Source organism: Eurypyga helias, unplaced genomic scaffold, assembly GCF_000690775.1.
Source record: "Eurypyga helias isolate BGI_N326 unplaced genomic scaffold, ASM69077v1 scaffold23182, whole genome shotgun sequence".
Classification (NCBI taxonomy): domain Eukaryota; kingdom Metazoa; phylum Chordata; class Aves; order Eurypygiformes; family Eurypygidae; genus Eurypyga; species Eurypyga helias.
Genome location: NW_010238330.1, coordinates 23,830 through 46,753, shown reverse-complemented (window position 1 = coordinate 46,753; position 22,924 = coordinate 23,830). Strand labels below are relative to the sequence as shown.

At 40.4% G+C, this 22,924-nt stretch overlaps 1 protein-coding gene across 1 annotated transcript in view; it reads left to right on the top strand.

Moving 5' to 3' along the window:
- The first annotated feature begins 219 nt into the window (after nucleotides 1-219).
- The window catches only part of HSPBAP1 (HSPB (heat shock 27kDa) associated protein 1), a 35,143-nt gene continuing 12,438 nt past the window's right edge, over nucleotides 220-22,924 (top strand). Inside the window, exons 1-4 of the mRNA XM_010147816.1 lie at nucleotides 220-265; nucleotides 9,445-9,630; nucleotides 15,237-15,421; nucleotides 20,064-20,200. Of these exons, the coding sequence (XP_010146118.1) occupies nucleotides 220-265; nucleotides 9,445-9,630; nucleotides 15,237-15,421; nucleotides 20,064-20,200 (554 nt within the window). The remainder of the gene's footprint in view (nucleotides 266-9,444; nucleotides 9,631-15,236; nucleotides 15,422-20,063; nucleotides 20,201-22,924) is intronic.

The window sequence follows — 22,924 nt, the reverse complement described above, 5'->3', positions numbered from 1 at the left end:
ATTGATGGCATACCCTACGAAGGCTAGAAGCATTTTGAAATGGGTGGGAGCCAAAATTTATTCGAAGGTTCAAAAGTAGCATTTAGCCACTTCTGATTATTCCTTCCCGCATCCAAAAAGAGGCCTTGTTTTCCAGGGATTTCCCTCAACTTCTAGACATCACCTGGAGTTGTGACAGTGTAGTTTCAGAGCTGCCATAAACAGCAGCAGGGAGTGGTGATGGTTCTCTTCTTTACACCTCCTGTCTTGGACAACACCTTTGAAGGTGAGCCTGTGAGGTGTGAGCAAATCCCATTCTTCCCTCATCAAGTTTTGACACTGCTTTCTTTTTAGTTACTTAGGAACAGGTTTTTCAGGTTCTGCTCTGTTTTGGGCTTAGTTTGGACACCTTCCAATCCGTGTATTTGCTACCTTTCAGCATCTTTTCTCGCCTTTCTTTTTTACTGAGAGGGAGGTAGACTTCCAGCTCCAGCGCCATACAGTGATGTCCTTGTATTTCAGGAGGAAAACAGGTTTACAGTGCTTCCTTTTTTCTAGTATCAAGAAGAAACGAAAATACAGACACATCTTCGGCTTGTGAAAGCTGAACAGTTTTATTCTTACATTCAAATATCAAAGTTAAGCAGTGGGCACTTATTTATACCTTTTGATTGCGGGCAGTGTATATCCTCATTGCAAAGCGATCACTGTAGTGTGGATGATTGGTTCTAGGTCTGTGGTGAGCCAGAGACCATCACAAGGTCCTTTAGGGAGATGGGGGGTAGCTCCTTTTTCTTGTGTAGTCCACCCTTTTAGCTGGCCAAGGAAAGATACCTCACCAGATTCCCCTTAGGCCACACTGTAGGTTCTTCACTGTCGCTCTCAAAAGGAACATGCAAAAGTCACACCTGACTTAGGCTTTGAGTCCATTTAGAACATTTTATACTCTATTTCTGCTTCTTCTGCCATTCATCACCTGCTTAACAATGAACGTGTAGATGATGATTGTATCTTCAGTGAGGGGGAGGTGGGAGCTCATTTTGATGGATACTTCCCTGCCTCACTTAGCCTTCAGGCTCAGGGTCTTAGGTATTTTAGGATGTTACACTGGAGCATCAGCCTCAGCAGACCATGGTACCTGTGTTCTTTCTTTCATTTTTCTTACGGGCTGCGATGTGTAAGTAACTGCAAACAACATCAACAGATTATTTTGCATCCCAGAGTTGTGTTAGGGAAATCCAGTTTCAAAGGCTGATGATTTCCTGTCTTGAAAACCTGAGAATGGTGGTAATGAACTGAGATGCACAGGGATGTTAGGCTTGAGTTGGGAATACAGGGTGAGAATCTCGACTCCATGGGGTAGGACTGCCTCAGTGCAGATCTTACTGTCTCTGATGCCAGCAAGAAGAGCTAGTCATATTTCTTTGGTACTGGTCAATCCATCATGTCTCTGGTGAATGTGTTTTTATTTCTGATCAGATTTTGTCAGTATTCTCCTACTGTCTGACATCAAAGGAGCAAGGAGTAACTTCGTTATTGGTCTTAGGTAATTAATGACGTATTAGGACATTAGGGAGTGTGTTTCTATTCCTCTGTCTAGTGTCTTGGCTGTCAAACAATAGGTATGTCGTGCTCACCAACTGAGACTTCTGAGGGCCTTGTCTGGGTAGGTGTTTGGGATCAGATCCTTTTGAAGACACAGTGCTCACAAGATATTGTTTGTCTGTTTCAAAATATGATGCTTATCATGTAATTCTGTAGAGGAAGAAGAGGCTAAATGGATTATTTCTGGGTCTGTACTTTTCTGAGCAGGGGCATATATGATTTAAGATGAAATTATTCTATGCTTTGTGATCACAGGCACAATGAGATTCTTGGGAGTAGATACGGTAGCTGGAGATTTTGGTTTCTATTATAGTATTTCAACAAGAGCAGTGGTAAGGCAGTTTGGGTGTTGGTTTAAAAGTGCAACTTTAACTTTTTGCATTCTTACTGTTTTGCTAATGTTCAGGGGTTATGTTAAATTTCTATATACCATGCGCTTTTGAAGACTGGATATAGAATACATTATTGCTTCTAATACTATATTGAATTAGTAAATGGTTGGTGTAATGACATTAATGTTTAAAAGGAATCTGAAAATACTGGAACTCCTCTACTGAAAGGACTTTTCCAGATATACTAATAGGTTGGCAAATACTGAGTTTTGGTAAATTTTGCATATCACAAGAAGCTTCCAAAATTCAAAGCAGCAACACTGTCATGGTTTCTTCTGAAATTAAAGGTCACCTTCAGTCTCCAGAAAGGCAGGTGCAGCTGTTTAGAAGAAGAGTTCATGCACATCTGAGTGGAGATTTGGGTCTACAGCGTCCTTGATCTTTTCTGATATTTAGCTCTTGGTGTTTACAGATAAAGAAACTTTGCAGGCAGTTGTAACTTGAAAAAGAAGAGAGAAAGAAAATCTCTGGAGAGAAGATGGTAAAGCTATATTGGCACCACTAGCAGCAGCCTGCTGTATTAAAAAGTTGTGAAAGATAAGCTGCTGTGTAAGGAAGCTGTGCTTTTTCAGTAAAAACAGAGTTTCTTTTACGTTTAATATTTATGTTAAAACACAGAACCAACATTAATGAAATGCTGAGGTTGAAAGTAGAAGAGCTTGGTAGTTCACATTTTGGTGAGACGTATTAGGTCGAGTGTATCCTTAGCATGTCAGAGCAAGATTTTACATTCTTTATATGAACCCCAAGAGTCAAAACATACAACAGTTCACACACAAACTTCATGTTGCTGCATAAGAACATTTATAAAGAGAAATAGCAACTTGAAACAAAGGTTGAGCTCACTTTTGCTTGTTTTACCCATGCTGAAAGAAACGGAATGTTGTAAACAGAGGGAGTAACAGCCAAGCTTTTTGTTTAATATTCCTACAACAATGGCAAAATCTAATACTGTACACATTGGTTACTGTGCACTTCAGAAACTGTTCTTGCGGTTCATATTGTGAGTTTCTGTGGTCTTTTTCAATACAATAATTTATGTAATTCAAAAACGCTTCTTTTATTCTTTTAAAGTATATTTTCATTCTGACAGTTATAGCTCTAATTGACTCAGTCATTAGTCATAATTTGTATCCCATATATTATAATAATAAACAAAGTCTTGATTACTTCCATCATAACCCCTTTGTGTATCAAATTCAAAAGGCTAAGTTGTATTGCTGACTATTTGTTGCAATGGCTTATGGGAAAAACTCACATTTTTAGAATAGTATTGACTGTTATTGACTGTTTACTACAATAGCTTATGGGAAAATGGTGTATTTTAGAAGAATTAGATTCTTTTGCTGCTGTCATTTTTAAGTTCTTGTCAGTCAAGTTTACAGGATAGGACAACAATGAAGTCATAAACGGTTACAGTTTCTGACAGTGAATTTTATAGAGTGCATTCTTCAATTCAAGAGCAGTGCATTCATATTTACTACTAACAAAGAATAGAAAAAGAAATAACCTTTACTTACAACATGAACAAATTCTATTTTTTCTTAGAAACTGGCTCCCTGATATGCCAGTTCCCTTACCTTCAATCATAATGTTATATTAGTATTAAGTTTTGTATTATATTTCCCATATATTAGGAAATGTTGTGAGAAATGTGTATCAGTGCCAGTGAGGTATTGGGAAGAAATGGCTTTGCTCCTAAATTTCCTCAGCATTCATGTAAGTTACAGGTGGGTGTAATTTACACCCCAGACAGACAGAAAGGTGGAATTGTAGCAATCCAGCTTAAGGAATAACAGTCCTGTTGGAGAAACTCTTTTATATCCTGATGGAAATTTTTGGTCAAATACCACCATCTTTTCCTTCAGAAGAAAATTAAATGTCATTTATTGTAGAAGTGCTCCAGTTCCATTGTGTTTCACTTTGCTTTCAGCAATTTTGCCGATAAGAATTAAACAGAGTTCATTGGAAATACATTTAGGATGACTGCTGTCAGTTGTACATATCCTACTTTTCCTGGACTTGGAGGGGTGGAGGGGTATTTCAAATGGCAGAGGGTGCAGGCAGGAGTTGTAAGGAGAGGGAGGGAAAGGAAATAATTTCTTCTACTAGAGGAGCCCTAAGGAGCTGAGGTTGTTCAATACTCACTTAGCTGAAAACCGACATGACTGATTCCCTAAATGTGCTGTTCAAGATGGGAACAGGCGGAAGCTGGCCAGGGGTTCAGGAAGAGCTTTCTAGGAAGAGTCCTAGGGGATTTAGGAAGGAATTTTATGAATTTATGCTTGGGGTGATACGCTGTCATTTAGAGCACGGGCTGGGAAGTTCCTCCCAGTGCAGTATTCTGGGCTTAGCCTCTTCCCCACCCCTAAGAAGTCTGGCAGCTATTTCCTTTTCTTTATCAGAAGGACAGTTTGAGGTTTGAGGGCATAACCCATGTTTTTATCTTAGTTCATGTCTTGAGTCACTCAGACTTACCCTAAGAAAAACTGTAAGATGCTCAGCCCTGCCACAGGAGGACTGGAAAGCAGATGCAAAGGCAAATTCCTCTTTTGGCCTCTTTCTTTTCTTTTGCTGCCCTCCTTCCACAGCAGCAGACACAGAGGGCCAGGAAGGGTGTGTTGACTTCAGGCTAGCAGAGTGAGCTTCAGGTGCCAGTCTTACCAGTGCAGAGATGCGTTGGACCGGTCTATCCTGTGAGTTCTCCATGCAACTGCTATCCTTCAGCAGCCAAACTATCTACGCAAATCTAGGTTAGATGTGCCCCCGGCTATGCTGCGTCTGCATTTGGAGCCGAAAATAATAGTAACAGCAGTAACTGGTTGGGAAGCAATACCTAGATGTTCATGCAGCATGTCCCGAAAACTACTTGGGGACATTTAGATGCATTCTCTTTGCCCAGAGTTGGCTGATTATAGTGCATAACGTTGTAATCACATGCAGATTATTTAAAGTTGTTTTTTAATTTACAGACTTAATGTACTGTGAAATCATTAAGTCTGACCTCCAAACCAAGTCACTTCTCCGGTTTGGGGAGTTTCCCCATCCTCCCCCGTACCTTCTCTTTTCCCACGGCTGGTTGTTGGATAGTTAAGATTTTGGAGGTTAGTTGATATTTTTGAGTGACCTGGCTGCTCTGTATTAATGTATTCAAAATGCCAATTAATTTAACTTTTTATATATTTTTTAAAAGAAATAGGGATAATGAAGCATTACAGATTTGCAAGAAAAACAATTTGACGATGATTATGCCAAATATGTTACCAGGATTTCCTTGTACTCCCTCTTTTAGAAAATAATTTTAATACCTCTCAATTAAATCTCATATTTAAGCAGCAGGGTGTTTTGGCAGAATTCAACTACCATGCACTAATGAACTCTTCTAATTTGCTAAATTATTTTAAATGAATGACAGTACATTTAGCTTTTTAATGACAGTATATTTAACTGCTGAACAACTTTGATCAAGTCCACTTTTCGTCAGACTGCCTGCTGTGCTAAACTCTTTATTCCCCAGCCCTACTCAGTTATTCAGAAAAATTGTTAATCAGAAACATTACATTATTTTCTCTCTTAGAAGCACAAAGTCTAGTGGAAAGTACTTAGCCAATTCATCGTTTTTCTTTACCTGCCCTCAGTGCTGAAGTCTAGATGCATCTTCATATTTGACAACACTCCATGTAAAGACGGCTGAAGAGCTTTGTTTTTTTAATTGGAAAATCTCTATTTCGCAATGTGTTACCTTTCTAAAGAACACCTACATTTTTCGTCAATTATATAAGCTGTCACAGTTACAAAACTTGAGCTACAACTTGGTTCGTTTTTTCAGTTCCCGGTTGGATTCTATACATGCCCTGTGTAAAGTCAAAACACGAGACAAATTATTCCTGCTTCCTTTTGTACTGGGAAGCTACATCATTTGTTGAGCCTGATAGAAGGAACTAATTTAACAGTATTCCTTTTCTCTTTTGGATCAGAGTACAACTGAGAAAACGAAGACTCCAACAGAGCTTTTCTTTTCAAAGAGGATATGCATTTCTGTTCTCTCCTGCTACCTCATCTCCCCCAGGAATTCGATACCTAATGCCCAAGATGTACCATGGACATTTTGTTTCTTTGCAGCACATTTTACTTTGGCATCTTGCACTTACACACATCCATGTACAAACTGTATGCCGTTGCATGTGCTATACAGCCTCAGGTTTTGCCCAGGTATCAACTGCCATCAATTTCAGGTTAGGAAGTCCTGAGAAGCAGAGCCCAGCTTTTGAGGTCTTTGTGAAGCTATGATAACAATAATTAAGGAGAAGATTAGTATTGTTTTAAATTACAAATTTTTCAGCTAATCTTTCTTGGAAGAGATATCTTAAGATATCTTTTCTTATTACTTTTTACCACTCCTACTGCATAAAGTTCCATCAGAAATCTCGGTCATAAGCAGAGTTCTCCAAATTATCATAATATCTATTTGATGTAGTATATGATATTTACCTTTTATCACGTGTCTTTTCTCTAACAGGCATTTAGATATGCATGACAAATATTATGGTGAAAGAATTATGTTTAGCTGACTGCTATTCTCACCAAGGAATACATAAAACTGAACAAAGACACTTAAAGATTCTTCACACAGGATTTGCAAGAATCCCCATTTGTCTTTGCAAAAAATCCCCTAATGTTCATTTATCTAATGCTTTAAATTTTCTAAAACGTTTCAAACTTCACTGCTGATTGTATCATCCGAATTGTATGTGATTATCTAGATCAGGAAAAGATACATACTCATTTAACAATTATTTTAATAACTGTTTGAAGATAGGAATGATTAGCATCTTGCTAAGACACTGTCCTCTTTCATTGTTTCTAAATTTTATAGGTAAATAGGTTTGCAACTGAATACAGAGTGGTGACATGACAAAACACTCCAGCTAACATCCAGTAGAGGAGAGGCTATTTAGTCTAGTTTTGGTTTTTTGTTTGGCATTGATAGAAACTCTCCCAGTAGCTTGAGGTCTGCACTTCCCACTCTGTATTCACTGTGGTTAAAACCACACCTTTCAAAAGCACAATATGCATGTGGAAATCACATTAGAAAGCCACACAGCATCAACAGTTGGCTTCAGTGAGGCTTCCTGTCTCTTCCAGTAAGATTTCTGCTTTTGTAGCACATCCCAGCTGTTGACTGAAGTTTGAGGATAAACCTGAAGCTTTTTCAATAAAACTTAGCTTTATGAAATCCTCCAAAAATGTGCCACCAATTTCTTGCATTCCTTTGGATTTATATCCTCTAAAATAAGGAAATGTACTGCTCTTAAAACAACTGAGTAGTCAAAAAGACAGCCATGTGATGATAAACTTAGCAGGAATCATTTTACGAGTTGGAAAATCTGAAAGGTATGTAAGGCCAGGTGTGAAAGCCGCTTCTGCACGATATTATGATGGCACCTGTTAGAGGCAGAAGAAGTTTTACAAATCCCTCTGGGAGTGTTCAGGTCTGGACCGAGTCTTGCCTTTAGCCTTTGGACAGCCTCACCGCAGAAAGACACGCTGAGCTTTAGCCTCTTGCCGTGCCTCGCGGCCAGCTCCCGGTAGCACCACCAGCGCGTGCCGTGGTGTCTGCAGATGGTCTTTCCGCCTTCTCTGAGCTTGCTCGCCCTAGGTATGCTAACCTATTGCTCGGAAACCCCAGAGGTACAAACTTCCGGAGGTACTGAAGGCCATATGGTCAGACATACGGTCCCCGTGAGGCCTCCTTATGTCCTGGTTGTGCAAGTTGCTGGAGCGTGAGACTGCAGGCCAGGTGTCGTGACATCTCTGTGTCACAGCAACACCATCCTGTCAAGTGTTGCTCTGCGTATGCGAGGAAATGTGGAAAACAAACCAAAACCCCAACTCCCTCCTGTCATCTGCCTTAAGAAAGGGAAGCCATTTAAAAATTTTACACTCCATGAAGATAAAATATTGGAGGTCTTCAGTTTTAAAGCTTCAAGCTGGAGTTTTCATGAGGAGCAGAAGGAGAGAGCAATTCAGTTTCTGTGGGAGAAGGGACCCCTTGGTCATAGGAGACCCCAACCCTGATACCTTCCACTGAAACTGTGTGAAGATGACAGTGTAATTTAGAAAACTAGACCATGCAGCTATGCTGGAATATAAACCGTGCTGAAAGAATGGGGACTTAAAAAATTTTCCAAAGAGGTTTGGCACAGAGCACTCACAGGGCTCTTCCTGTTCCTGCCATTCACACTTCGGCATTTGTATGCTTATTTTGAACTGTTACATTTGAAGCAATCCCAAAGAACCTTCCTCGGTGACCTTGCTTCTGGTGCATCACCTTCTGTGTTTTTCCCGGCTGGTACTGGCCACTGAGGGACTGGCTGTTGAGATCTCCGCTACCTGTCCCACCACCCACACACAGAGAGGAGCGAGAGGCAAAATTAGCACCCAACAGCAAAGGGAAATTTCTTGTCCTGTATTTGTTTAACCCACCGAGTGTACCAGACCATAATTTGAATGATTGAATTGATTTGTTTGTTTTAATTGAGCTGCCAGGAGTCATGGGGAACCATACATACTGATTCGGTATGTTAAACCTTTGGCATTATACAGATACAAATTCTGGATGAGTTAACTTCAATAGAGGTTAAAATAATGGCTGGATTTTTTTTTTTATAATCTGGGGTTGTAGTCCACTGCTTCAGCTCTTTGGGGCTGTTTAATTATTAAAAAAAAAAAACCAAAAAACCAACAAAACAGGTTTTCCTTCTCAAAATGTCCCTAAAGAAAAGTTGTTCTGAAAGTGCTGAGTTTATTTAACATTGCCAGCATTTCAGCTTGACAGTTTCAGTGGGGCATATAAATCTCTAAACAGCAAAGGAATAAGTGAAAATCTTGGGTTAGTTTAGTTCCTGGATTGGCACAATTTCCTTTTTCTAAAATTTTGTAGGTGAAAACAAATTATAAAAGGGTTTAAAAATACCTGCTTGTTTGGTAATGCTTCCATTTCTTGGTTTAAATCAGATGTGTAGGAACCTGGTTTGCTATCTCTGACAATGCTCTACACTTCTTGCAAAGAATTCCATGCAGAAAGACTATTACTCGTAAAATTTATGTTCTCTAAACTATGGACATTATTCATAAGGTTTTTTTCTTGTTAGCCTAATTCTACAGTGGCTACAGTGCTTTACTGCCTAAGATACAAGTGAAAATTATAAGCACATGTCTTTTTTTTTTTAAACATATATTTTGTGGGTAATACACTGCTTTAAACTTAAATTTAGTGTAGGAATATTCTTTCAGTGTTTGCATAAGAAATTTGACTTTAAAAATCTAATATAAAGAAAACAACCATAAAGAAAGGAGGTCTTAGTCTTTAATGTTACCTGTGCTGTAGGAGATGATAGGTAACATTTTATCTATCATAAATCATCTCTCTACAGCTGGTTGTTTTTTTTTTTTTTTCTTTACATAGGTGAAGATGTCAAACCATTTTCTCCTGGGAAAGCCAAGGAAATTGTGATGTCTCTACAGCAACCTGCAGTCTTCTGTAACATGGTTGGCGACTGGCCAGCATTGCACTGGAATGCAAAATACCTGTCTGCGATGTTGGATGGGAAGACAATCCAGTTTAGGCTAGGTCTGAAGACCATGGATTTAGGTGAGACTGAGGTGGACCGTGTTACATGTCACAACTCTCTTTTTCAGGTTCTGCAATCCTCTGCCTCCCCATTATCACTGTTCACTCTCCACTACTTTTGACCACAGGCTTTGCTTTTAGGGCATTGCGTTTGGCCAGCAGTGGAACTCTCTCTTTCATGTGTGTTCATTCTTAGGAGGTAGTGTGGTCAGTACCACTGACACATGAGAATCAAGCATCTCCATTTTCTTTCCTTGCTTCATAGAATGCGTGGTTGGTCCTGGTCTTTTACATGATTCAGATGTTCGTGTGAGCTGAGCTTCCACATCCACAAACCTGAGCGTGTTAAAAAATCAGCCAATTAACTGGTTTATCTTATTGTTGTTTTTCTTTTTTTTTATCTGGATAATGGTGATAATTCTCACCAGAGGTTTTACAGGATTGTGGTTCCTCTCAGAGATTTTATAGGATTGTGGTTGTTTTCAATACTTTAAATTCCTGTGATGGAAGAGGCTATAGAAGTATAAAGCATTATGAAAATTAATTGACACCACCCTAAACTCTAACCTCTCACCCTCCAGATTCAGCCAGATATCTAGGAACATGCTGTGGGAGAAAGACAATTTTTGCACTTGATTTTAAATACTTCACCTCCATTTTGGTCTGTAGCCACACAATACTAGTCATAGTCCATCCATGGACAGAGTTTCATAGTAAGGAGGGAAGATACAGGAAACGGGGTCCACAGTCGCAATCTGCTAGCCACTTTAGAGGTCATTCATTCATGCCCTGAACATTCTTTATCCTCATGGCCACGTACCAAAATAGGTTTTGCTGTGTATTTTTTCCCTTTTGCCTAAAGTATCCTGTCTCACTTCAATCTGTTTTTGGTTTGGTTTTGGTTTTGGTTTTTTTTTTTTTCTTTTATTCCTCTGCCAGACAAACACAGTTCTTAAAAAATGTTCAATATAAGTCAAGTTTTTTTTAGAGCCCACCTAGCTATTTTTTTTGCACTTTTCTAACCTTCTTCAGTTGGACCACCTCTTTCCTGAAATACAGGATCTGCACAAAGACTCCAGATGAGGGTCTGCCAGTTCCTATGGAAGTGGTAGGATTACATCACATTATCTTACTTAACAACAGTGTGTTGCTGACCATATTATTTCACGTTCAACTTTTGCAAGAGAAGTGATGAAACAGAGGAAAGTGTTAGAGGGAAAATGCTTGGCATTTCAGGATTCCAGAGCATTTTGCCATCATGGATTAATGATTCCTATGCCATTCCTGGGAAAACAGATGTTGTTTACTCACTTTCTCCAGATGGGATAACTGAGGTGTAGAATCAGTACTTTGGTACACAACAGCAATATTTCTATAGTTTGATGAGGTAGCAGCCAGTTCCTGCACTACCTGTAAAAGGCCGATAGGGAAGAAGTTCATATATATGACATTATCCTTGATAATCTTGTTAGTATATCTCAGTTGTAATACACAAGGATTACCAGGTAAAAGGATGGGTTTGGTCCTAGTCTTCATTAATTACTAGAGCCAAATGGGCATTCCAGCTGGGAAAGCTTCTGATAGGATCGATGGAGTGGTACATAGCTAAGTGTTGGATTGATGGTACCAACTAAGTAGATGAATCATCACTTAACAATAACTTGTAGTCACTAGGAATATAGAGTGGATTTAAATTGGGATTTGTATCTTGAAGTTGCATCTATCAGTATTTTGCTTTTTCATAAAGGCATCAGTCCCTAGGCAGCAACTGGTTTGACTGCAGGAACCTCCACTGCATGCTAATGTGAGCTAGGAATGTCTTCAGAAAGATGGGTAGAGCCTTCGGGGGTTATATGGTAACCGAATGAGACCTGTGATGCTATAAAAATTTGCATTGTAAGGATATATTAGTGAAGCCATTAGCCAAGCCATCTCAGAGTCTGAAATAATGTAATACATTTCATGTGCCACTGTCATTTGGAAGATGGTTGATCTCACTCTTGCGTGCTTAACATTGTTTTTCAGCAAGGGCCTCTCTTTCTTATCGTTGTTCACGCTAACTTTCCCAGATGAAACAGAGGCAGTGATCTGGTTAGAGAAAGCAACGGGAGAATACAACTAAAATTGTACTGATTTGAATATTCCTCCCATGTTTACAATAGATTTATTGCCTTAAGACGAGACAAGACCACTCTTGCCAGGGAGTTGGAAACATATGCAAGAAAGAAACTGTTCTCCTGCTTGTGGGAGTATTGTGGTGTCACTCTGAAATGCCTGCTTCAGAGTTTTCGAGATGATTTAAGCCACAAGGTTCATCTGGAAGATCCTAAATAATTTGAAACCTCTTATGACAATTTCTTGTCTTTCTTTAGTGTCATATCTGCAGCCCCGGTGGGGTCGGTGTTGAATTCCCAAACTGCAGATTCTCTAATTTAAAAAAGTGAGAACTGCAAATGGGGCAACTTGGTGGGAAATGCTTGGACTTTATACTTGTTTTTCTTGCTAGTTTGACACTTCCTGGGGCATATAGATGAGGAGAGTATATTTGAAACGTGGAAAATGTGGGAGCCAGCAGTATTATCTGTGCGAGTTATTTTTGCCTACCTGTGTGTTTGATAGTATTCTGTCTGATTACCCGAGTTAAAACAGGATGTGGCCATAAAAGAGGAAAAAATACGGTCAGAGGATTAAGCATTGACAGAGATGCCTCTAGAGAGAATACCAGCATTTGCTACAGGAACAACGAAGGTGCTATTAGTCAGGAAATCCCTATCCATCTAGTTTCAGCCACGCTATAAGATGTACTTTTCTGAGGTGAGACAAAGGGTGGAGAGCAGCTGTGGAAGTTGAGTTTCTGGCAGAGAAAATACAGCATTATACCCCCTCCGATGTCTTTATGAAGCACACCAGCAATTACAAAGGAAGAAGAAAGCTTACACAAAACTGAGTTTTGTGCGCGGACGTTTCTTATTTTGACCGTTTTCTCTGGTTATGTAGTAAAATGAATAAGCAATGAGTTTAGCGTGAAGAAGCTGGAGAGAGCAAGAGGTTGTCATGCTGATCAGTTATGAGTCACAAGATCTCTGGAGGAAATTTCTCTTAGAGATGCTGGATAGAGCTGATGCAGTCATAAACACTTGGATGGAAAAGAGCTGCAACTTGGACATCTGCCCAAGAGATTCTATCACTAAGGGCAGGGAAAGAATTCAAGCCTCTAAGCTTTGGTATAGAGTGGGGCTGCTAAGGTGTCTATAGACCCAGTAGCTAAATAGGAGGCTGAAAATATAGTACAGATACCGTGTGCTGAATAAATGTGTAAAGCTGAGATTTGAGGTGCTTACTGGAGCTGGATGTGGATGGCCAGCTTTTTGGTTTGTGAGTGTGCCTCTGCTCTGTTATAGTATTAAATGGCTGTTCCTTGCTTGGATTATTCCTTTACATAATTTTAATACCCCAGCAGCTATGAACAGACATTCAGTTTTCTTCTAAGCTTAAAGAAATGAAGGAGACTTTTCACTTGCATTCCTACTGAATCTTTAGGGTATTTTCTAAAGCCATTATCCTTTTTTTTTCTACATTTCCCTTAGTATACATTGCAAACACCGTCATTCTGAGTAGAACAGAATTTGGCTTCTGTCAGGATCAGGCCTTAACTAAGGAGAGGAGATGCTTCCTCCAAAAAACACTTCTTCCCTCCCTCCCTCCCTCCCTCCTTCCAGTTTCAATCTGTGGCATTAGGTGGGAGAGAGGAGAACTTTCATGCCTTCAGATACCGTGTCATCAGACAGCACTGATAGCTTACTCTAGACTTACGTGGCTTAATCTACAATTTATCAATTAAAAAACACCTTCAGATTTTAGTCATTAGGTATTAACAAACCAGTTAATAATGTTCTTGCTTTCAGCTGCCCTATGCTACCTTTTTCACCAAATCTATCTAAGCAATCTGTCTGGATTGCCCAAATACATTTTTTATTACTATTTATTTTTCCATAAGCACTCACACCTCAGTACTGAGCAAGTTATAAATTAAACCAAGAACCCTGCCCTGAGGAGATTGTATCCTAGAAGATAGTCTTGCCTTTCATGGTTGGATTTTTTTAAATGAAACTCACAGTGAAATAAATTGTGAGGTAGAAAGAGCTTATTTCTTGCCTTTAAAACACTTGCTCCTGCGTTATCTTGGAAAATAGGCAGAGTCCTAAGCACACTTTGTTCTCATCAGAATAATACAGATATTGAGCCACCTTCAGTAGTGCTTGGGTCTTTTATCGAATATTTCCATCAGACCATGTTTTAGTAAAATGATGTGCACTGCATTAATGACTGGGTATCAGGAGAGGGCATGGGACTGCAACACGGACTGGGAATCAGAAATAGAGGTTTTGGTTATTGCAGGTGATTTATGTCTTGTATGCAGTTCTTAGGTAGGGAGCCCTTCTACTGCACAGACCCAGGTTACGGGTTGCTGAATAGTGGGGCTTATCTGACATTTTTAGTTAATGAATTTGATAGTGAAGGGAAGGAAAACCACTGCCTAAGCTGCTACAATGGAAAATGGCAGAATGATAGAGATAAAGGTTTGTAAAAGCTGTTCTCCCGCCCAAAGGGAATAAAGAACAAATGTATGAGACTCTGTAGGAATTGCTACGATAACAAAATGAGAGCGTTAAAGAATGAAGAGCTGCTGCTGCACAACAGTGAAAGGATCCCATTTCTGAGCAGCTCTATGCAAGTTGCACAAGGCTAAATTGCAGCTCTGTCATTGTCATTCATCCAGCCTGCAGTAATTTTTTCCCAGTGGTAGTTATAGTAAAGTAATATTTTTTTTAACATTGGATAAGTCTCTTTGAAGCTGGCACAATTAGCGGCTGTGGGAAATGAAGATCTCTGATTAACCACAATTAAGTATGCTGTGATGTGGGTTATCCTGTAGGCCTTCCAAGTGACCTGACCTTGAGCTGAAAGGCTGTATCAGTCAGCCTGACCAAAGCATGACGGGAGCAAAACTCTGCTGGTAAATACTTTTATGTCTGCCAAGGAACACCGCAATATGCTTTAGTCAGTCCCAAATGAAAAATAAGGACACACAGCATTTTAGATGGATCATTGGCACACGTGTGGCTCCGTAATTTGCTTCCTATGCATTACTGTGCTGATTTGGTTATTGCTTTAGGGAAAGGGAAGGATGAGTGTGCCCATGTACATAAATCCCTGGAAACAAAATAAAGGGTACACAAATACTTGTGTGCACGTTTGCAGCTCACACTTGAGAAAAGGATGAAGCAAAGGACAGGCTCTCAGTTGTTTTGGGGAACTTGGGCATATTACTGAGTTACTGTGCTGCAGGTGCCTTGCACGTGAACAACAGTAATTATTGGTGTTCTTTTACCTCACAGCAAGTTCGAGGCAACAGCCATTCACTTAAACCTTAATGAAAAAGCAATAGTATCAGACTTTAATCATGAGTTAGGTGATGAGAACCATTTTATTGGTGAGAGAGAAACCGTCTAGTCCCAGTTCATATCCCATGTTGCATTTAACTAGAGCTGAGAAACGACATATTATTTTTACTGGTTCTGTGCTCAACAATCATGTAATGTTTGGCTTCTCTTTTGTTGCTCTAGTTCCCCAGTTTGAAACCAGGTGTAGCTACGTGAAGGCCACACTTGAAGAGTTTTTGGCTTGGAGTTGTGGGCAGCCTTCTTGTCCCTCTGGACCGTTCAGTTGTTATGAGTACTCCAAATATTGGGCTTATGCAGACTACAAATACATTGCCAGGATATTTGAAGACAAGCCAGAAATTTTCCAGGTAAAACAATAATATTATCTCTTCCTAGTTTAATCATTGCAAATTACCTAGTGTAGCTTCTGAAACCTCTACTGCTATCCCCTCCCTGTTTCTTTGGCTATTTATTTTAAAATTTTGAAATAAAAGCTGTTGGCTCTCAGGCTAACAGAGAACTAGTACCAAGTGGCAGCCATCTAAAATTCTGGGTCTCCTTATATGCTTATAAACAACACCACAAGTGACAGAAACAACTACCAGGTTGGCAGCACTCCCCTTCCCATTTAGCCCAGCCTGATTTTGTGACTGGGCAAGCTTGGGGAGCACTGAGACGTGTGTGTGACCTCTGCAGCTGAACACCTTCCCTGCAGCCCTTGCTGAAGGTGTGAAGGTGAGGTGGGAATAAGGTGTGGAGATGACAGTCACCCGGCAGGCCTGGCACGTTGCAGATTTGAGACCCTGCTGCTGCCCCAGATCCACCTTGTACTCCAGTGGTATCCAAATTAACAGCTGCAGTCGGGAGGGAGGGTTTGACGGCATGCATTCACTTGTAGCAAGAAGGCTGTAACATGGTTTTGTTCCGTGTTTTGCCTTGTGGCTCATTTTCTCAAGTAGCACAGTTCCTTCCCTTTATAGATCAACTGTTTGCAAGGAGGAAAGATTCTGAGTCTGCAGGATTACTATACCCTGACTGTCTGTGAAGGCAGTAAAATACGTGAAGTAAGATGTCTCTGGAGGTACATAATCTATGGTAATTTCCAAATGCAGGTATTAGGACACTTAGCTGGGGTATTTTTTTTCTCCATGCCTATCTGCTATTTCAGTATTGGTTCATCTACATTCCTCCTACTTCTCCTCACCAATTGTAAGATGGCAAAATTAAGTATAGCTCTACAAAAAGTGTATTTTTTCAAAAAACATAAAGGAAGAATAGTAAATGAAGCCTGATTCATGTCTATACTTTCACATTTGAAGATGGAATCATAATTCCCTGCAAACACTATCACTGGGATGACTGAGAGTATGAACTGATAAGCCCCTCAAATTAATTATTTCCTCAAAAAGTATTTCCCATGCTCCTTATATATATTTCATTCTTTTATACCAGTAAAATCAGTATTTTTCAGTGCTCGGTCTTTTTCCAGACTGTCTCCCTTGCCATTTTTCTGTGGGTTGGAAGGTAAGGCTTGGGCACAGAGACTGTCTTACCCTTCTTTCTCCCCTCCCTTCCTATGCACACTGAAACACAACCAGGATCACATAAACATGGGCTGCATGACTCTGATACTGGGTCTTGTTGTTTGAACTAAGCTGGGAGCTCCAGGGATGTTTCAGGCTTCTCCAGATCTTTGAATTACTTCATCTGTGATCCTGCCTTGGTCTTCTGTTATTCTGCCTCAACAGACAGCATTTTCCTGTGTTTTATGGCTCAAGATAAGAGCAGGTGAGAAGACCTGAATAGCCTGCTTCTTCATTTGGCCAGTAAAAACACATTTGAAGGAAACAACCGTCTTCCTACCTCCTTCTTCCCCTTGCTCCATTCAAGAACAAAATTGAGGCTCCAGGAATTGCATTTCTCTGCAGATGTCACGCCACAACCTCATCACCTGACCTATACCAAGCAACAGTCTATACTGCAGTTTTAGAATAGGCACATGTAATGGTTATGCCGTGGATTTTTTTTAAAAGCAGAATCTGGAAGGAAAAAATCAAAGGTGTTATGCAAGCAAATATTCTCCCCCTGTACTCGGCACTGGTGAGGCCGCACCTCGAGTACTGTGTTCAGTTTTGGGCCCCTCACTACAAGAAAGACATTGAGGTCCTGGAGCGTGTCCAGAGAAGGGCCACAAAACTGGTGAAGGGTCTGGAGAATATGTCTTATGAGGAGCGACTGAGGGAACTGGGCTTGTTTAGCCTGGAGAAGAGGAGGCTGAGAGGAGACCTGATCACTGCCTACAACTCCCTGAAAGGAGGTTGTGGAGAAGTGGGTGTTGGTCTCTTCTCCCTAATGACAGATGATCGGACGAGGGGGAATGGACTCAAGCTGCGCCAGGGGAGGTTTAGATTGGATGTAAGGAAGAAGTTCTTCACCGAAAGGGTTATCACGCACTGGAACAGGCTGCCCAGGGAGGTGGTGGAGTCACCGTCCCTGGATGTGTTTAAGAGACGGGTGGATGAGGTGCTGAGAGATATGGTTTAGTGGCGGACAGATACGGTTGGACTGGATGATCTCTAAGGTCTTTTCCAACCTAGTGATTCTATGGTGTATGTCATCTGCCAGCTTCACAGGCATGGGAATGAAATGCATCCATCAGTTCCAGACTCATATGGCTTTTGAACACTGCTACACAAGTTATTCCAGCCAAAAGAGTTCTTTGTAGAAATTCTCTTCCATTCTTGTGTGAATTTGATGATAACCCCTTTATTCTTTTTAGATGTTATTTAGATTTACGTAAGGTGATTTGAAGGGGAAAAGAAGGCTAACTGCACTGTTATTTATAGTGATTAATAGGGCCATTTAGAAGTTGTTTGAAATTTAGATTGCACTGTTTATCATTTACAGTTGTGTGGGCTAAGGTAATGATTCCATTATTCTAATCTATGAGCAGTATCTAGCATCTTACATTTTTTGTTCAGTTGATATTTCATTACAGAATTTGAGATATAAATCAGAAGCAAGATATATGCGTGAAGTTTAAATAGAAATGAGACCTTTTAAAGTGACATACGGGTACAGATTAACTTCATTATAAGCAGCAAATGAAATAAATATAATTCACAAGTAATGTGCCATCTGTTATGGTTGGAACACCTTTTAGTGCGTTTCCTCTTACTGTGTCTTTTTATTGTAGAAAAGGAACCCACTGTGACAAGATTTCAGTAATCCTACCGGTCCCTTTTCAGTTCATTGGTTAAAAACTATTTTACCCATAATCGCTTCAACTATTTACCACAGCTGCAGCATTTTCAAAAAGTTCCTTTAAATCTAATATTGATTCTGTGTGCTTTCTTTTCACTTAAATTGTAACAAAATACAAAAACTATTTAGGTGTGAGATTAAAGTGTAGAGATGATGTTAAGCTTAACTTTATCACTGAAATAGTTGTATTGGATTTTAAATTTTATGGCTGCTGAAATATATAGGAGGAACTTTTTCTTGTTCACTTTTTGCTGCCTTTGACAAATGTTTATATTACACTTCTGCATTTTTTTTCAAATGCTATCTTTAAAATCAATAACTCTGAAATTCAAAATCTTTAGCAACACCTAATTTTGGGGAAGGCTATCACTCATTTTGAGGGTTTCCTGATACAGAGTCATGGTGAAGTCGTCCTTATGATAATGTCTAGCTGTAGTTTTCTTCATCCATAGATCTTAAAAAAGGATAGTCATCCACCTGTCTGCAAGCAGCTAGCTTACATACTTAAATTAGGAGGCTGGACTCCTATTTTCTCTTTATAGGGAGTGGAAAGAGAGAGGCTTTTCTGAGGCGTGATTGAGAGTGCTTTGACAAGAGCAGGAGCCAAGCTTGAATTAGGTTCCTAAAGTTAGGTGATGTGAATGACCCAAAGTGCTTTACTGAAACGGAACAAATACTGTTATCTTCCTTTTCAAGATGGGAAAAATAAAGCTCAGAGATGAAGTGATTTGCCTGAGACCATCAGGAAGCCAGGAATTGAATCTCTGTTTCCTAAGGCTCAGCGTGGGGTTGCAGCCAAAAGGCACCGCTATCTCTGGCCAGTGTGCTTCAAGTGCTTTCCAACAAAGAAATGATCAGGCCCTGCAGGTGGCACGGTGAGCTACAGAAACTGGGGAAAGCTTTATCCGAGCTATACAGTGCCATCCTGTAAAACCCTTGAACTATCTGCAAAACACCCCACTGTCCCTCGTTCCAGCTGTCTTCCCCAGGGGACTGCTTGTGGGAGGATCAATGGACTGGAAGCTCCAGGAACGTGCCTACCTGTTCTGCCCTTTCTTGCCCTGTAATTGAGTTGGTTTAAGTTCACTGCCTCTGCAGTTGTAAAGGCTGGAGAAGAATGTGTCCATTAAACAATAAGAAACTTAAAAAACGTCAGCATACCTCTGGGTCAGAGATGGGGTAAAGTCTGCATATCCAGAATAGATGGAGAAAGCTGAGACAGGAGCAAAGAGAGACCAAATACGCCACATGGATTATCAAACTCGTTTAAAGGGAATAGGGATTTTTCCTTCCTTCCTTTCATTCTTTATTTTAAATGCCATATATCAGAATTTTTCTGAAAGGAATCCTGACCTTGGGTGGATGGTTAAGAGTGGAAAAAGTTAAAAAAGGGTGTTTGAAAAGAAGGAAAAGAACCACATGTGGCCATGAGCAGTTGGGCAGCCATTCTGTAGAGCAAATGGGTAACTTGAGTGATATGAAAGCGTGGGTTGAGAACTGGAGATGCAGGTCTGGGAGGGTGTGTATTCAGACAGAAAAAGAAGAAAGTCAGCAGAAGAAATGCTATTAGAGAGGAGAATTTTGGAGGAAGGGGCACAGGCCATGCATGCGGAAACCCCACCAAGGAGCAATGGCGGCAGTGGATAAAGAGCGACTGAGGGGTGGAGGAGACAAGAGGCTCAGAGAAGTGAGGGTAGGATGTGAATCATCCTACAGCTTACATAAATAACCTTTTCATTGCCGTAGGATATAAGGTGGTCTGACTTTGGTTTTCCTGGAAGAAGCGGAAGAGAGAGCACGCTGTGGATTGGTTCTGAAGGAGCAAACACACCCTGCCATTTGGACTCCTATGGCTGCAACTTAGTGCTGCAAGTAGAAGGAAGGTAACAAGTGCATATGTATACAAATATAAAACAAATACAGAAGAAAGTTATACTGTGCAGTAAACTTAGCTTTGGGCTGAAGTATTAATTCCAGGTCCTGATTATTTTCATTTTCTGAGCTCTCAGTGACTGAAGAGCATCAGAACTGTTTTATAACTTTAGGGGGTTGGAGTTTGACTGGGGCACAGAGGTAACACAATTTTATTTTCTTCTGTTTGAGGAAGATCATTCCTGATCTGTGTGTTATGTCGTCCAATAATAAACATTTCAATCTTCCTAGTAGTTACAAATACAGGAATTTGGAATTAGGAGATAAAGAGTTAAAAAATAAAAAGCCCAGAAACAAAATAGAAATAAACTACTTTAGACTTTTAAGATATTCTCTGTGCAAGAGCCTCTAATAGCCTGCTAGAATTAATTTAAAAGGGGAACATCAGGATGGGAGCAGCCAGCTGTGAGCAAAGTTAAAAGGGACACTTGAGGCTCCAAACTAATTTTGGAGCATGTGGCTTTGTTGCTATATCTTTCTGCCTGTTTGCAGGCCGTCTTTTTTTTTTCCCCCATTCTTTTTTTTTTTTTTTTCCCCCTCCTTTCCTTGCATATTGGCCTCAGGGGTTTTTTATCTATTATTGCTAGAGTAATGTTAGAATAACAAAACAAGTTGTATGCATTTTTTAGGTTTGATAGTATACAATGGAAGGAATAATTTGCCAGTGGGATTTTAATACAATTAATTACTCTGACATGTTACAGAACAGTAAAATCATGGTGGTCTTGTGGTTAAGGTGCAGGACTGGGGGTCAGGCATGCTGGCTTCTATGCTGGGCAGTGCCACAGGTTAACTGGCTTTAAGGCCTGAGGCAAATGAATTTGTCATCATCTTATCTGTAAGAAGGATATCTATGTTTAGCTCTCAGGCATGTTTTCGTTCATGTTTTTATAAACAGTCTTGAGATCCTTGGGTGAACGTGCAGCAGAGACAGTCTGAAAGCCTCCTTCAGCACTATGCTTCACTGCAACCAGTCCTGTAGACTTCAGATTGCATCAGTAAGCATCATGCACTGAAGTCCAGACACTTGAGTGTATTTAGGAGCCAGAAATCTCATTGAAAACCATGAGACTTACATGCCCATGTGCTCTAAGGATCCACCTAAATACTGGGTATACTAAATAAGTACAGTAATCTAGCAGACCTGATACCTGCCCTGCCTCTTTGATCTCTTCCTTCAGGTGTTGAACTCAGTCCAGATTTCCAGCATCACGTAGCAATGTTGCCTGCCTTCCACAACACTTCCTCCCCCCTCTGGTAGAACAAACCCCTTGTTCCTCTCAAGGAAAAAAGAAGCCTAAAGCCTTTGAATGGCCTGAAAAGACAAAGTTGTTTTTCACTTCAGAGTAAAGACTATAAATAGATTGCAAACTTCCACAAGTTTGTGAATGCTGTGCTTCTTCAGAGCAGCAAGATTCCCTTTTGAGACTCACAAACAAGACAGGCTTTGTAACAGAATATAAGCTTATGCTAAACTTAAATAGATTTGCCTCTGCAGGAAAGCCAGGGATGACTCCTTAGCCCTTTGTTGCTATCTTGAAGTTCCTCCTTGCATCCCTCGGGCTTCTTAATTTTTTGCTTCATGATATTGCTTTGTCATAAGCCTGCAGGATTAACCCATGAGCCTCCTAATCTAGTTATTCTCTGCCCCTTCGGAGGCTCTACTTTGGAGGGCAAAATAAAGTTGCAATAAGGCTTAAGTTTCAGGATAACTATTTTTTGTGCTTGCACCCAGCAGTAGCTTTGGTAATTACCAAGACATGTCAGCGGCCGACGGCACTTCCATCTGTGCCCATCTCTGCAGTTTTGGCTATCCTGCTATTCCTGTCTCTTCTGGTTTTGTTCCATTTGGCTCCTTTTCTCCCATTTTGAAATCTGTAACTTAGAGCTGACAACCAGAAGCAGTAGGCAAAAAGAAAGAAGTGATTACCAAAGAAAGGGACAGAAAGAAAGACAAGATCTCACTGAAGTCTGAAACAAAGAGGAGAGCTGCCAACTCCGCTGCAAAGTACTGCCTTTACTTTTCTATTGCTTAGTGCTTGGGTCACTGTTGTACAGGTTGTCTGGCACCTCCTAAATGTTATAAATTCTCCCTCCGTGTATTGCTTTCTGGTTATTTCCATCACCTAAAGTGCTGCCATATAAAACTCCTGTTTCTAAATAACATATGTACCTGCTAAGATATTTCATTTATAGTACCCATAAAACTGGCACCAGCAGTTCTGTGGTAAGTGAAATAGAAACATTAGCTCCTGAGGATGAGGTCTGTGTCTCAGCTCTGCTTGGCCCTACGCTTCAGTGTGCTGACCCACTTCTTAGGCGTGTAGAGAGCAACCTGGAACACGAGTGCCCTCATGAGCAGAACGACCCTGTCCTGCTCCATCTGGGTGTTTAGTCACACCAGAGTGTTCTTAACACAGTGGCCACGCAAGCCACATTTTCATCACGTGGTACTGATAACGCAAAAAGTGAAGGTACTTCAGGATGCTTATGTCTGTGAATGTCTCCGGTTCTTATTTATGTCATCTGTGGCACAGGAGCATCAAAGTGAGTTTTACTGAGGATTAAGGGTTTGCGACTGACAGCCAAGTAAGTGCTGTAGGTGATGATAGGAGACAGAAGATCATGTGCATACCACTTTACTCTTACCATTGTAAACACATGATCCCCCCCTC